The sequence below is a fragment of the Sceloporus occidentalis genome, unplaced genomic scaffold (genome assembly GCF_023333645.1).
Source record: "Sceloporus occidentalis isolate IW3139 unplaced genomic scaffold, rSceOcc1.0.p SCAF_7, whole genome shotgun sequence".
NCBI classification, from domain to species: domain Eukaryota; kingdom Metazoa; phylum Chordata; class Lepidosauria; order Squamata; family Phrynosomatidae; genus Sceloporus; species Sceloporus occidentalis.
This window is the reverse complement of record NW_028316987.1, coordinates 73454173-73468298: the sequence shown is the minus strand read 5'-3', so window position 1 is coordinate 73468298 and position 14126 is coordinate 73454173. Positions and strand designations below refer to the sequence as shown.

The 14126-nt window shown below is 41.5% G+C and overlaps 1 protein-coding gene across 1 annotated transcript in view; it reads right to left on the bottom strand.

The window, feature by feature from the left end:
• The window catches only part of PLXDC2 (plexin domain containing 2), a 269613-nt gene that overhangs the window by 135017 nt on the left and 120470 nt on the right, over positions 1-14126 (bottom strand). Inside the window, exon 2 of the mRNA XM_089533334.1 lies at positions 6469-6680. Within this exon, the coding sequence (XP_089389460.1) occupies positions 6469-6680 (212 nt within the window). The remainder of the gene's footprint in view (positions 1-6468; positions 6681-14126) is intronic.

Sequence of the window (14126 nt, the reverse complement as noted above, 5' to 3'; positions counted from 1 at the left end):
AACTGACTGAAACCAGGCTTCCTGGACTCACAAGAGCAATGGAACTTAGGTATTCTTTATCGTTTGAATTTACTAAACATTAAAATTTAGTTGTCAACTCACAAAATATACCAAAATGCTAATGGAAGCCTCTTAAACATGGAGGGATTTATGTACATCTTTTAGAAAAGAAGTTGTAGCAAAAGCAGGATGGATTTAACACGTCAGCATAAAACTGATCAGTGCCTAGCATCAGGTGGGGTGGACAACCTGTAGGAACAGTCTAAGTTTACCCTAAAGGCAGTAAACTATACCTGATCTTGGAAGCTAAGCAGGGCCAGACTTTGTCAGTATTTGGATGGGAGATAGCCAATGAATATCAGGTGCTGTAAGCTATATTTCAGAGGAAGGAAGTGGCAAAACCATTTCTGAGTATTCCTTGCCTAAGAAAACCCTACAAAATTTATGGGGTCGCTATATGCTGACAGGCAACTTACAGGCACGCACTCATACACGCACTGCATCTACTGTGGGCCATACATACATGCCCTGCTGTCAAAGTGGGATGGCAAATTGTGCCACAGAATTTCAATAGTAAATGTGTGTGTGTGTGTGTGTGTGTGTGTGTGTGTGTGTGTGTGTGCGTGTGTTGGGGGGGCTTGTGACCAGACATTTTGCTTGCTCTGAACGTTTTATAGCAGTTGGCCCCTGAAAATTGGGGTCATTTCATAATACAGAATTACAGCAGTATGATTCCACTTTAGCTAATATATCACAGTTCTGTGATCTTCTAGGAGTTGTAGTTTGGTGACAGACTAGAAATCTTTGGCTGAGAATTCTAAATAGCCCACCTTAAATTGCAAGCCCCAGGATTCCATAGGACATTGTCATGGCAGTTGAAGTGGAATCACAGGGCCCATTCCCACTGGTGGGATGACCTGCATTGGATCCTGGGTCTGCCATGGGGGAAACCCCAATTCCAAAAGGCCCCCCATTCACACTATGAAAAGGGGGGTTGTTTGGAAATGGGGTTTCCCCTTGGCACGCTTGTCGTTTGACGCTGCTTTAACTGCCATGGTTCCATCTCATGGAATCCTAGGATTTGTAGTTTTTTTGTGGCATCAGAGCTCTCTGACAGAAGCAGCTACGATATTTTCCAGCATATAAGACGACTGGGCTTATAAGATGACCCCCAACTTTTTGAATAAAAATATAGAATTTAGGATATACTCACCCTATAAGGCTACCCCTCTTCCTGAGAAGTTGGCAGCCGGCCGTGCACGCGCTCACCGGCTTCAAGGGACCTGAGAAGCTGGCAGCCCTGAGAGTGCGTGTGCTGGCTTCAAAGGGCCCCTGGAGGCCCCTTAGAAGCCGGCACGGGGCTGCCGGCTTCCCAGACCTCTGGAGGCCTGAGAAGCTGGCAGCCCCAAGAGCACGCACACGCTACCGGAGGCCTGAAAAGCCGGTAGCCAAGCACATGCGTGCTGGGCCCCAGGGCTCAACCCAGCGTATAAGACAACCCCTGACTTTTGACCCAATTTTAGAGGGTCAAAAAGTCGTCTTATATGCCGGAAAATATGGTAAATATCTCACAAAACTACAAATTCCAGAATTCCATAGCATTAAGCAATAGCAGTTAAAGCAATGACAAACTGCATTATTTCTGCAGTGCAAATTCAGCCTAAGCCTAGTTTGCACACTTTAGCATTAGAGCAGGGGTAGGTCAAGGGCAGCCTGTGGAGACTCTATTTGCTCCTGAAAACTTTAACTATTTAAAGGAAAAATTAAATGTAATTTTCTGTTTCCCATAGAAATTTCTCAATATGATTTGCTATCAAACAACTAAGATGCATAAGCAGCCATGAGTGGCATGATTCCAGATCCTGTTTTGCAGCAATCTAGCTGAGGACCACAAAAGCACCATGTGTTCTAGGCCAGCATTGTCTTTACAGAAAGCAGTCCTATGTTTGAACCATTGGCAGGCTACCAGTGGTCAGCCCTCTGTTTAAAGTCATCCTCTGTTTGAAAAGCTATCCAGGTCAACTGCTGTCCCTGCTAACAAGAGACAACATAACAAAGATTTAAATATAATTACATTGCTAGCAACACATTCTTACTACTGTCATGAAACATTTTGCCAGCATCAAACAGTATCAGACAAAAATAAGCACATCTCATAACTGTACAGACTACTGTGGCAGCCACCTAATAAGATGGCTTTAAACAAAAGTATGGAGAATGAGGCTACATATCATGATCGTGACACACTACCTTCCATACCTATAACACTGTAGCCATCCATACCTTACTTGTGGGTTTGTCACAAGCATCTCTTGGCCACTATGACCTCATCTACATTTTTATGTGCCCATTACTATATTAACCAGACTATATTTAACCAGTTATTGATCCAGGTAACAGAGGTATGTACATGTTATATCTGCATCATGTTAAGTGATCCTGACATTCATTTTTCAGCATGCTGGTATCCAGCAGCATCCCAGTCATATCAAGCCAGCTTTTAATATATTTCAGAAAAAAATGGTATGGAGAAGCAAGGCATATGGTATTATCTGCAAATGAATCATGAGAAGTTCAGCCACACAGATATGTTTGTAATTGTATCTGTGATTTCTTTCCACATTATTTCCTTTTGCACATCAAACAACTAGAAGCAAGAACTGTGTGAAATACATCTAAGCAATTGCATTAAGGAAGAAGGTGAAAATACAGTTCCAGTATCACTTAGCAGGCCGAGCTTGACATTTAATAACTAGCATCTACTGACACATATCAAATTAGTCTCTTTATTCAACAGACAATGAAAACCAAAATAATGGAAGTGGGTAAGCTGATAAGAAATGCAAGCATCATGATTGAAATTGTTTGTTTGGAATGGGTGGCAGTGAAACAAGATACAGCATCATCACTGTAGAGCCTGGAAAAGTTATCCTTTGGACTAAAACGGCTAAAATCTCGAAACCAACACGTAGACTGGACATACTAATAGGGGGATTATGGGTTGGTGTAACTTCAAAAGTACCATTTTAAAGCTCTGCACCATCACAGAAAGATATGCATTCAATCTAATGCTTTTTGACTTAAAAATGAGGAAGGGAGGGGCAGAGAAAAAAGGAATGTGGCAGCATCTTTAAGACTGTTTTATATTTTAGCACAAGCTATTGTGGATATAAACCTATTTCTTTTATTAAAAATACTTCTTTTAAGAAATACTGGAATGGTCATTGCATGACACCTCCCCCCAAACAAACAAACAAACAAACAAACAAACACTAGATTTAAATCTAATGTCAAACAATGGCCCGTTATAAACGGGCACCCTAGCATGGACTCAGTCCGTGCTAGGGTTAGAAAGGGGCATCTCTTCCAGACGCCCCTAACCCTAGCACGGACTGAGTCTGTAACAAATGGCGGCGGCCGTTTCACACGGCCGCCGCCATCTTGATGTAATGGACGCTCTGCGTCCGCACATCGCGCCCCAGAAATGACACCGCGAGTGCGCAACTAGCGCCTCACGGTGTCTCTTCCGGGGAGCAAGAAGGAGCGCAATTTTCGCGCTCCTTCTTGGCAGCATGCGGGAACCGCGTCGTTTGGCTGCTGCGGTTCCCGGATGCTGCGGTTCCCGGCGGCGGCGCGAGACGGCCCCTTCTGGACCGTCTGTAACGTGCCAATGAGACAGCGGAGAGCCTTTGTGGGTGTCTAATATCCTCAATTACCTATCTGTAAACTGGGTATAAGGGTAACTCCTCAATCAGGATTTTTGGAAAGACAAATAAGATAGAGGCTGAAGGACAAAACCATTCTCAGGCCTTTCCAATTAGGCCAAAACAAAGACAGTATGTTTATTATCAGTGCTCCAAAGCAGCCAGTTAAAAAGAAAGGGAGAGAGCAGTCAGCTGTGTGTCTGAGATATGATTAAATTTGTTTTGCAGGAAAGACTGCCAAGGAAACAAAAATGATCTTAAGCACTGGTCCCAGCAAACATTCATTATCTCAACTAGCAAGGAGGAGCAGCTTTTCCACACAGTTGCATTAATTTTTATTTAGGTTTCTAGGCAATCCCATCACTAGTGTTCGACAGGCTAGTAATTTAAAATATCTATATATACCTAAAGCAGGCTAAAGCTAAAACTCCTCACCTCAAATCACAGTGATTTGGATCAGACAAGGAGAGAAAGTTTGAATTTTGGCTCCTGCTTGCATTTACAAACATAAAATTATCCCTGAAGGGTCAAGGAGGAGAACTCAACACTTTCATAACAGCTGCTTTTGTATGTAGGGTGGCTGCTTCCAGCCATCAAGTAAGACTGGCAACTGTGCTGGGAGACAAAAAGAAACCTTGTGGTATGGAATTAGCACTAAAGGGCAGAAGAAACATAGATAATGTCCAAGGACATAGATTTACACAGGTTCAGTTCTGGTGACTGAGGATCTGAGATTTTCAGCCTGCCATATGGTATCATATTTCATAAATGAAACAAATTCTATGTATTCTGTGCACTCAAAATTGTCTTCAACAGTACTGAGGAAGACTGAAAGCCAACACTGACCTGGGGCACTTACACACTACACAATGATAGTGTCATGATTCCACTTTGGCGGCCTATACCTGCCCCTTTCCCCGCCGGATCGGGGCCTCAGCTGCCACAGTGGCAGTCTCTGAGGCCCTGATCCGCCGCTTTCCAGGCTGCGGGGAAGCGGCAAAAGGCCGTTTCCCTGCAGCCTGGAAAGGGGTGTCCTTGGGGCTTCATGCCCCAAGGACACCCAACAGTGGCGGGGACAAAAAGAAAGGGGCCACTTGGCCCCTTTCTGCTTTGCGTCGCTGGCGCAGCTGTCTAAAGCTGGATGCAAAGCTGGAAGCAAAGCTGGAAGGAGCTCCGAAACAGAGCTCCTTCCAGCGCCGCAGAAAGTGCACCCCAGGCGCCCTCGCACGGCGCCAGGACATCACTTCCGCGCCACTCCGTTTGGAGGCAGCGCGGTCGTGACAGCACAATGGCGGCGCCCATGTAGAATGGGCGCTGCCATTTTGTACATGCTCGGCACGTACTAGGGTTAGGGCGTCCGGAAGGGACGCCCTTTCCTAATCCTAGTACGTGCCGAGCACGTACTTTTGGCGCATGTGGAACGCGCCTTTAACTGCCATAGGAACATTCTATAGAACCCTGGGATCTGTAATTTAGGGTTTAGGGAGAAATTTGAATTCTTAGCCAAGATTCCATAAGATTCCATAGGATGCAGCCATTACAATTAAATTTGGTTATTACTGCTAAAATCATATAATATTAATGGTCCCTCTCTCTGTTTCTTTTCTGTGCATAGAGAAACCTACACTAAGAAATTCTGTGGCTGAGAAATTTAAATTCCATTCTATAAACTGCATGTCCTCAAACAGGATACAGCCATGGAAGTTTAAGTGGAACTATAGTGCTATGCAGGTTGAGTCTCCGTTATCTGAAATGCTTAGGGCTAGAAGCATTTGGAATTTGGAATATTTGCATTTACATAATGAGATATCTTGGAGATGGGAATCAAGTCTAAACATTAAATTCATTTATGTTTATCTTTTATATACACTTTCTTGTTGCACAACAGGGAAGAAGAAGGCCCTCCCTCCACCATCCAGAGGGAAAGAAGGGCAGGCCAGCTCCATCGAGCCTAATCAGAGTAAAAAGAAGGGCCCTCCCTCCAGTCTATCTGCCGTGGTCCAGGCATCAGAGGGAGAGAAGATCTGCTGGACTTTTCCCCTTCTCCACTGCCATTCCCTTCTCCTTTTGTGGCTTGTTTCTTTAGATTGTAAGCTTGAGGGCAGGCAAATGTCTAATTAACAACTTGTAAGCCGCTTTGATAGCCTTTTGGCTGAAGAGCGGGGTATAAATAAATAAATATTATTAAATATTCTTATTGTTCCATTGTCCACTAGGATATACCAAGCATTGGGACACACTCGGCATCAGTACACAGTTTGCATTGGGATATATAGCATAATTGTCATGGTGCTGGCTCCACTTGCACAATAGTACCAATGGTATAGTTGCATCTCTGCTCCTCTCCTGAGAATATTACACAATAGTGCAAGTCAACTATACATGATTGTAAGTCAGTTTAAAATACTGCAATATCCCAACAGGATGCCAGAAAGTAGTATGACCTCAGGGCCTAGGCCAAAATGTATTCACTGGGAGTATTTCACCATGGCAGCTGTTGGCTTCCAAGTCAGTGTTATCCATTCCAGGCTTTAGTCCAAACTCGAAAGGAGCAATCGAAGGTACTAAAGTCTATCTCCCAAAGTAGATTCAGTACTTTGGATAGTTACTTTTAAAAATCTGGTGTAAAACCCATATCTACTTTCAATATTTACTGCATTAATCTCTTGGTTTTAAAAGATATCCCTTGCTTCCCACATGCTACATATACCCATTCATAGTGTGGCTAGCCTAAGTCAACAAAATGAAGGGAAGAGCTCTCTACCTCGATCTGCGTCGTGTTGTCATGCGTGTCATCAAGCAGCAGGTCTGTGAAGCCTCCAGGTTCTGAGGATTCCTGACCCCCGCTGGCTCTATTGGTGTCAACTGACTTGAGGAACTCTGAATGTCGCTTCCACCTGTGGCTATATCTGTAGGAATCCACACGCACATTCTCCTCCACTTGAGGGAAGCTCTGAACTATTTCATAAAATGTACCTATTTGACAAAGATACAAGAAAGGTTCACGGATTATTAACTGAAATGCGAGGAATCAGCAACACTCTTCTAATATATCACTGATAAGTGGGACCTGTGGGAGAATGTTGCAGCTCCTGTTTAAAGTTCCAGGCAACCTCATATGTCCTCTTCCAGGCTGCTCCATTCTATTCTTCTTCCTGCAGCAGGTTTTCATTTCATTCCCATTCCTGCCACACACAAGTCAGTCAGCATTATATGGCTACTGAACTGTTTGGGGAGAGGGAACAGGTTCCCAAACTTATAATTTCTCCCACACTTTCCCCACCAATAACACTATTTCCTGAAAGCTAAAGTGTTCCTCCTCCTACAAAGTGCAAACAGCATGCTCAATGGTCATGTAACACTGAATGACTAACCAGAACAATGATTATTAATTTGTCTTGGACTTTAGCTCCCAGGAGCCCTAGTCAAACTGACTACCAGTGAGAATCATGGGAGTTGAAGTCCAAATCATCTGGAGGACCAAAGACTGGAAACAACTGAACAAAAAGATGAAGAATCACACAATAGCTTTATATTTTTAAAGTTGTTATTTGTATATCCCACTTTCAGGACCAGATTTACCAACTCAAGTGGCAGATGCTGAGGAACTACGGGAGCAATCCCCTCCGTAGCTGTTTCCCCTTCCATCTTGGAAGCTGTTTTTTTCCATACAGTTTTTGCTGAACCCTACCACCAAACCAATCCGCTGTCTTCATGTTTCCTGGGAAAACCTATCACAATCCCACTCACCTCCATGCCAGCATTCTCTGAAGATGCCAGCCACAGCTGTTGATGAAACATCAGGAATAAACTCTTACAGAACATGGCCACATAGCTCAAAGAAGCCACAAAAAACTATGCAAAAACAATGCACCAAAACAGAGAGAAAAGGAAAGAACAGATAAGCCCATCTTGCCAGCTCCCCTTAGCATTTTAAATAACCACAGGTATTTAGCCCGAAAAGGCCACAAAAAACGTATTTAATTGTTTTAAAACTTTTTAGACATTATGCTGTTTAGATGCACCTTCTTTTAATTCATGATGTGAGCTACCTTAGGACCTATGTTGGGAGAAATTAATTAAATAACCAAGAAAACAAGCAATTGGATTTTGAACATGGAATGGATCTGTCCTCTTGGTCTTAAGGCAGCAAAATGTCTTGAATCAGCACTGTCCACTTTTAACACAGAGAACACACACAGATCAGCAACAACATGTCTAGCAACCAGTGTGGACAGAAGCAAATATTACATTAACATTTAAAGCCTACACTTTAGATTAGAAGGGCCAGATGCAAGCAGGTGTTGCTTTATAATTCCTTCATTCACTGCCACACACAGGGAAACAGACCATGAAGTTTTCTGCAGCAAAGATTTCACTGTACTGTTGTGGAAGAAGTGAGATTAGCAGCAAGGGGTTTTATAATGAACACATAATTAAGCCTGCGTTTTGCTCTAATGATTTGAGCAGTTGTCCTTGAGGTTTGCATCAAATTAGAAGCAAAAGTGATTAGGCTGGCAATCTTATTCCCCGCTTATGTGGAATTTAAATGTAAGATCACAGCTCTACAGCAGCAAAAGGCAGTGAGAGGGAGGAGGAGGAGGAAGCTGCAGTCTTGACAAGCTCTTACTACTCTGAGATCAGTCAGAATTAATGAATGGTTTGTTGGATGCATTCAGGGCCACTCATAGTTGCTGTTGATCAATCCGGCCCTCTCCAGTCAATGCAATCAATGAGAAGCACTACAGCAGGAATGGGTGCATTATAATTCACTCAGCCCAGACAGGTTTTAAAAAGAATACTTTAACAGAAGGGGGAAATGGAAAGAAACTGCTGTTAAAGAAAAATAATAGCTGCCAGCTAGGCCTTATTCTGCCTCACAGGCATTTGTGCCAAGTTCCTTCTTATAAAAAAAGGAAGAGAAAAAAGAAAAAGAAAATAGAAAACACACTCAACTGTCAAAGAAGAAGAAAGAAGCCCATTCCATTCTACTACGGTAAGCTGAAAACAGATTCTTAATATGTTTTCCAGAACTATCCATACCAAAGCATTCATTTCACATTACGTGTCATTTAAATTTGGAATTTTAACTGCTTGGAATGCATTTCCATTCAACTGTTTAGGGCCCATGCATGTACAGAAAGTATGTTTCTGGACATACATCCCTTCACTATATCGGCAAACACAGGTGCATATTTTTGAAAAATCAGCAGAACTGGGGACGTACCAAAAAGCAGGTCATCATGGCTGAAATTTTTCTAACATTTCCCTGACTTTGTATCTTTGTAGCTTCATGAATTTATTTATTTATTTATTGGATTCATATCCTGTCTTTCTCCAAAATGGGGTTCAAGGCAGAAAATGCTACTTATAATAGATTGCTGCCAGGTAAAGCACTCCTGAGAGAAAAGGTTATTTTTTAGGACTGCAGCTACCAAAATCCCCCATCAGTATGGGCAAAGGGAGTTATCATTCAAAAAATAAATCTCTAAAGTTATACTTCTCTCTCACAGTGCTTTCCTTATAGCATTCTATCCAGCTGCTTTTCAGGTTATATTAGATAGAATTTGGAAGACTCACTGAATTGAATGGGCCTTAAGGTAGATACTACTACCTTTAGTCAAATTGAATTGAATTGGTTTGTGCTGAGTAAATCTATGTGAATTCAATCCATTGTCCTTAATTGTTCACATAGGGCTTGCTTGGCACTACACTGGAAAAGCAAAAAAATATGTATAGCTGAACAATACTGAGTCAGAACATTGTTTTTTACTGAAGACTGGCAACAGTCTCAAGATTATGACACAGATCTTTTCTATGATACTCAGTTTTTCCCTTGCTTTAATTTACAACCAAAACAAATATGAAGCTGCTGAAGATTTACCCTGGGACCTTCTGCATGAAAAACTGAATTGTGACCCCAGATTACTGTGAACAATTTGCCTAGGTTGTTGTTTTTTAAATTGTGGCACATGTATACATGCTGGAACGTATAGTGCATATTCAGTTTTACTGCACTGATAGTGGATTGGAGTAGGGATGCAATTTGGAACCAATTTTTTCCTCAAAGGAAGCAATGAGTCATTTACACAATTTTTTTCCTGCTGCAAGACTTTTAAAAAATAGCTTTTTAAAGCCTGTTCATAATTCTGAACTTATTCTTTGTAAAATTCACACATGGTTAGTTTTCCACAGAAACAGCATTTTTATGCACAGAAAATGACAAATAGTAATAAATAATTAAATAAAACTAATTTAAAATTTCCACACAGAAGTATTATTTTCCCAAATTGATCCCCTAATCTCACTCTCCACTTGCTTAAATTGTTCTCTTCGGACTGATTCGTTCTTGACTGATTTTATTGCCCATTGTTTGGGAATTGCTTTTAATGTTAATTTTAGGGGGGGGGGGGTAGTGGGAATCTGGAGTCTAGTGCACTTTTATCTACCGTTTCTGTGCCTTTGATTTTAGTGTTTTCTCTTTTATATGCTGTTACCCGCCTTGATCCAACACAGGGAGAGGCGGGTAATAATAATAATAATAATAATTATTATTATTATTATTATCTATCCAGAAAAGGCTGTTTTCCATGTTAAAAATGCAGGAGTAAATCCCACACAGCGAACATTTTCGTCAGTCCAGGTTTATTCTCATCATGGTTTCTCAGTATTCAAAAAAACATTTTTAAAATCATTTTCATTTTGTCTCCGACTGTTGCAGTGACTAGGGATGGCATCTCTCCTCTGGATGCCTGCCTTGGGTCAGTAATGGGCTGGATGAGGGAAAACAAACTCAGGTTGAATCCAGAGAAAACGGAGGTACTTGTGATAAGTACCCTGAGTCCAGCGATGGAGTTTTGTCAACCAGTCCTGGACAGGGTCATACTTTCCCTAAAGGATGAGGTTTGCAGTTTGGGAGTATTCCTGGATCTGTCTTTGCAGTTGTCATCTCAAACAGATGCAATGGCCAAGAGCGTCTGGTATCAACTTCAGTTGATAAGCCAACTGTGTCCCTACCTGAACTGAAAGGAATTTGAAGCAGTGCTACATGCACTGGTAATTTCTTGTTTAGATTTCTGTAATGCGCTCTATTTGGGGCTACCCTTGTACAGTCGGCCCTTCTTTTACACTGATTTTTTATACACGGATTCAAGCATACACGGTTTGAAAATGTTCCAAAAAAGTATAAATTTACCTTGATATTCCATTTTTTATAAGGGACACCATTTTGCTATGTCATTATATTTAATGGGACTTGAGCATACACGGATTTTGTTATACACGGGGGATCTTGGAACCAAACCCCAGCGTATAACAAGGGTCCACTGTACCAAGTTCAGAGGCTTCAATTGGTTCAAAATGTGGCAGCCGGATTGGTCACCGGTACATCTAGGTTTGACCATATAACACCAGTGTTGAAATCTCTTCACTGGCTGCCAAATAGCTTCTGGGCACACTATAAGGTGTTGGTTATTACCTTTAAAGCATACATGGCTCGGGCCCAAGTTACTTGCGGGAACACCTCTCCCTACACAATCCACCCCGCACACTTAGAACATCTGGGAAGTATTTATTGGGACATCATAACACTAAGTTAATGACAACTTCCCATAGGGCGTTTACTGCTGCGGTTCCAAAATTATGGAATAGCCTACCGGTAGAGATCCGTCTTATCACTACCTTAGAGGCCTTTAAGAAGGAACTCAAAACAGATCTCTTCCGGCGCGCTTATCCTCCAGACTCCATATAAAAGGTTATGATGATTGCTCCACTCCTGACTATGATTGTTGGCTATTGATGAATTGATGAATTGTTATTTTAGAGAACTAATAAGAATGTTGGTTAATTCAGTATTAGTGTTTTATTGATTATATTTTGTATTATTGTATCATTTTTATTGATGTAATCCTGCCTTGATCCTTGGGAGAGGCGGGAAATATTTATTTCTTATATATTTGCATCTCCAACTGGGAAATAACATCAAGCAGTAATCTTTGTATTATTACTGATATATCTTGGCTAATAAAACCTCTTACAAAGAAGTTTCTTTTTGCAAAGTCTTTTACACATTCCTGCCCCCAATATTCTTTTTCATCATCTATTTTGCTGGACATTTTTAGAAGCATCAGTATTAGGTGGACAGTAAGGAAGACTGGTGTATTAAAATCTTTTACTCCAAGTCAAGTCTCTATCTTTAAGTTTCAAGTTCTTGCAAGATTCTTTCAAGTCAATTCTCAAGTCGATTCTCAAGTCTGGGAGCCAACTTTAACAGGAAAAAAGAGGAGGTTGGGGTGGAGTGGGGATGGAGTCTCAATAACTAGAAAATCAAGATGGCATATACAAAGTTAAGTTTAAAAAATCAATTACAGGCAATTAATTAAGATTACATTTTAGAAAAATGAGGTTGACTTCAGCAGCATATCTCCAATGCACACTGGAGGAGCCTTCTAAAGAAGGTAAGACTTGCCCACATAGTATGGGCCATGTTTCTCAGAGGCGAACAGAAAGCATATTAAACATTGGGCTTGAGGTGGGGTTCTGCAAGAAGTGGGGGCTTCTTGTGTGGCAAATATAAAATATAGCTTCAGTCATGTGACTGGTAGGCAAATCAGTGAAATGGAAGCATTGTTCAAAGGAAGGAGACTATTTCCCTTCTGTAATGTTTCTTGATGAAATTAGGTCAGCAAGTTGGTTGCTAAAAATATACAGGTCATGAGTCCAGTCAAGTCAGTGCATCATTTATTGCTAAATCGAGTCTAAGTCAACCTGAGTCTGAGTCAATTGACTTGAGTCTATGTCACTGGTAAGAAAGGGTTTGAGAAACACAGACTTCCAGTGTTTTTTGCCTATTAGTTTCCGGGCGCAGTAGAAGGTATTGGTTATGACCTTTAAAGCTCTAAATGGTTTGGGTCCAACCTATCTTCAGGACCGCCTCCTTCCGTATAATTCCCCCTGTGCACTCAGGTCCTCTGGGAGGAACTTATTGCAACCTATGAAAAGTAGGCTGTCTGCAACCACCCAGAGGACCTTTTCAGCAAACGCTCCCAGATTTTGGTATGGCCTGCCGGATGAAATCCATCACATTACCAGCTTAAACAGCTTTTAAAAAGCTGTTACGATAGATCTCTTCCAACAGACCTTTCCTGAATAGATAACCAGCCACCAAAAGAGGAACCCATGGCCCTTTTAATCTGCTATAGTACTGATGGAACTGTTTATGTTTATATTTGTTGACTTTAAGGTATGTTTTAAATTGTGAATTGTTTAATTGTTATTTTAGGGGGTGGGATGGGATTCTGGGATATGGGACTGTATTGTTTTAACTTGTAAGCCGCCCCAGTTGTCTCAGACAGAGAGGCGGGATATAAATTTAAAAAAATATTATTTTTATTATTGTGGGTTTTTCGGGCTAAGTAGCCATGTTCTGGAAGAGTTTATTCCTGATCTTTCGGCAGCAGCTGTAGCTGGCATCTTCAGACAATGTTGGCATGGAAGAGAGTGGTATGTATGTGTGTGTGTGTGCGCGCACACACACACACACTGTCTGACCCTAGGTAAGGAGGAGTGATTTCCATATTAATCTATGTATTGTTCTGTTGTTGAATGGCAAGACCTAAGGGTGGGAGGATTTGCAAAGAGGATTGGTGTCTGTTTAATTAGAGAGCATTGTCTGCTGCTAAAACCCCTGACCCTGAGTGTTTTTCATTTGCATTTTGATGGGTCTTGATTTTAGTGTTTTTCAGGACTGGTAGCCAAACTTCCAGTGTTTTTGTGGGTTTTTCAGGCTATGTGACCGTTTTCTGTAAGAGTTTATTCCTGACACTTCACCAGCAGCTATGGCTGGCATCTTCAGAGAACGCTGTCATGGAAGTTAGTGGGTTATACAGTCAGACCTTCTTATAAACAGATTTCTTATACACGGATTCAAACATCCATGGTCTGAAAATGTTCCAAAAAAGTATAAATTTCAAATATCAGACCTTGATTTTCCATTTTTTTCTAAGGGACACCATTTTGCTATGTCATTATATTTAATGGGACGAGCATCCACAGATTTTGTTATCCACAGGGGATCTTGGAACCACACCCCAGCGTATAACAAGAGTCCACTGTATATACTGTGGACCCTTGGTTGAGAGAAAGTGATTTACATGTTAATCTGTGTGTTGGTCTGTTGTGGAATGGCAAGGCCTCAGGATGCCTATTTAATTAGTGATCCATTGTCTGCTGGGAAACCCCCCTGACCCTGGGTGGTTTTCATTTGCACTTGCTAGGTCTTCATTTTTGTGTTTTTCAGGAGTGGGAGCCAAACTTTGAGTCCCTGTACTGGGAGGAAGGCAGGATATAAATTAACATAACAACAACAACAACAAAACCCACAACAACTTTGTTTACTTTCAGGGTTTCTTCTTTCCTGTTGAA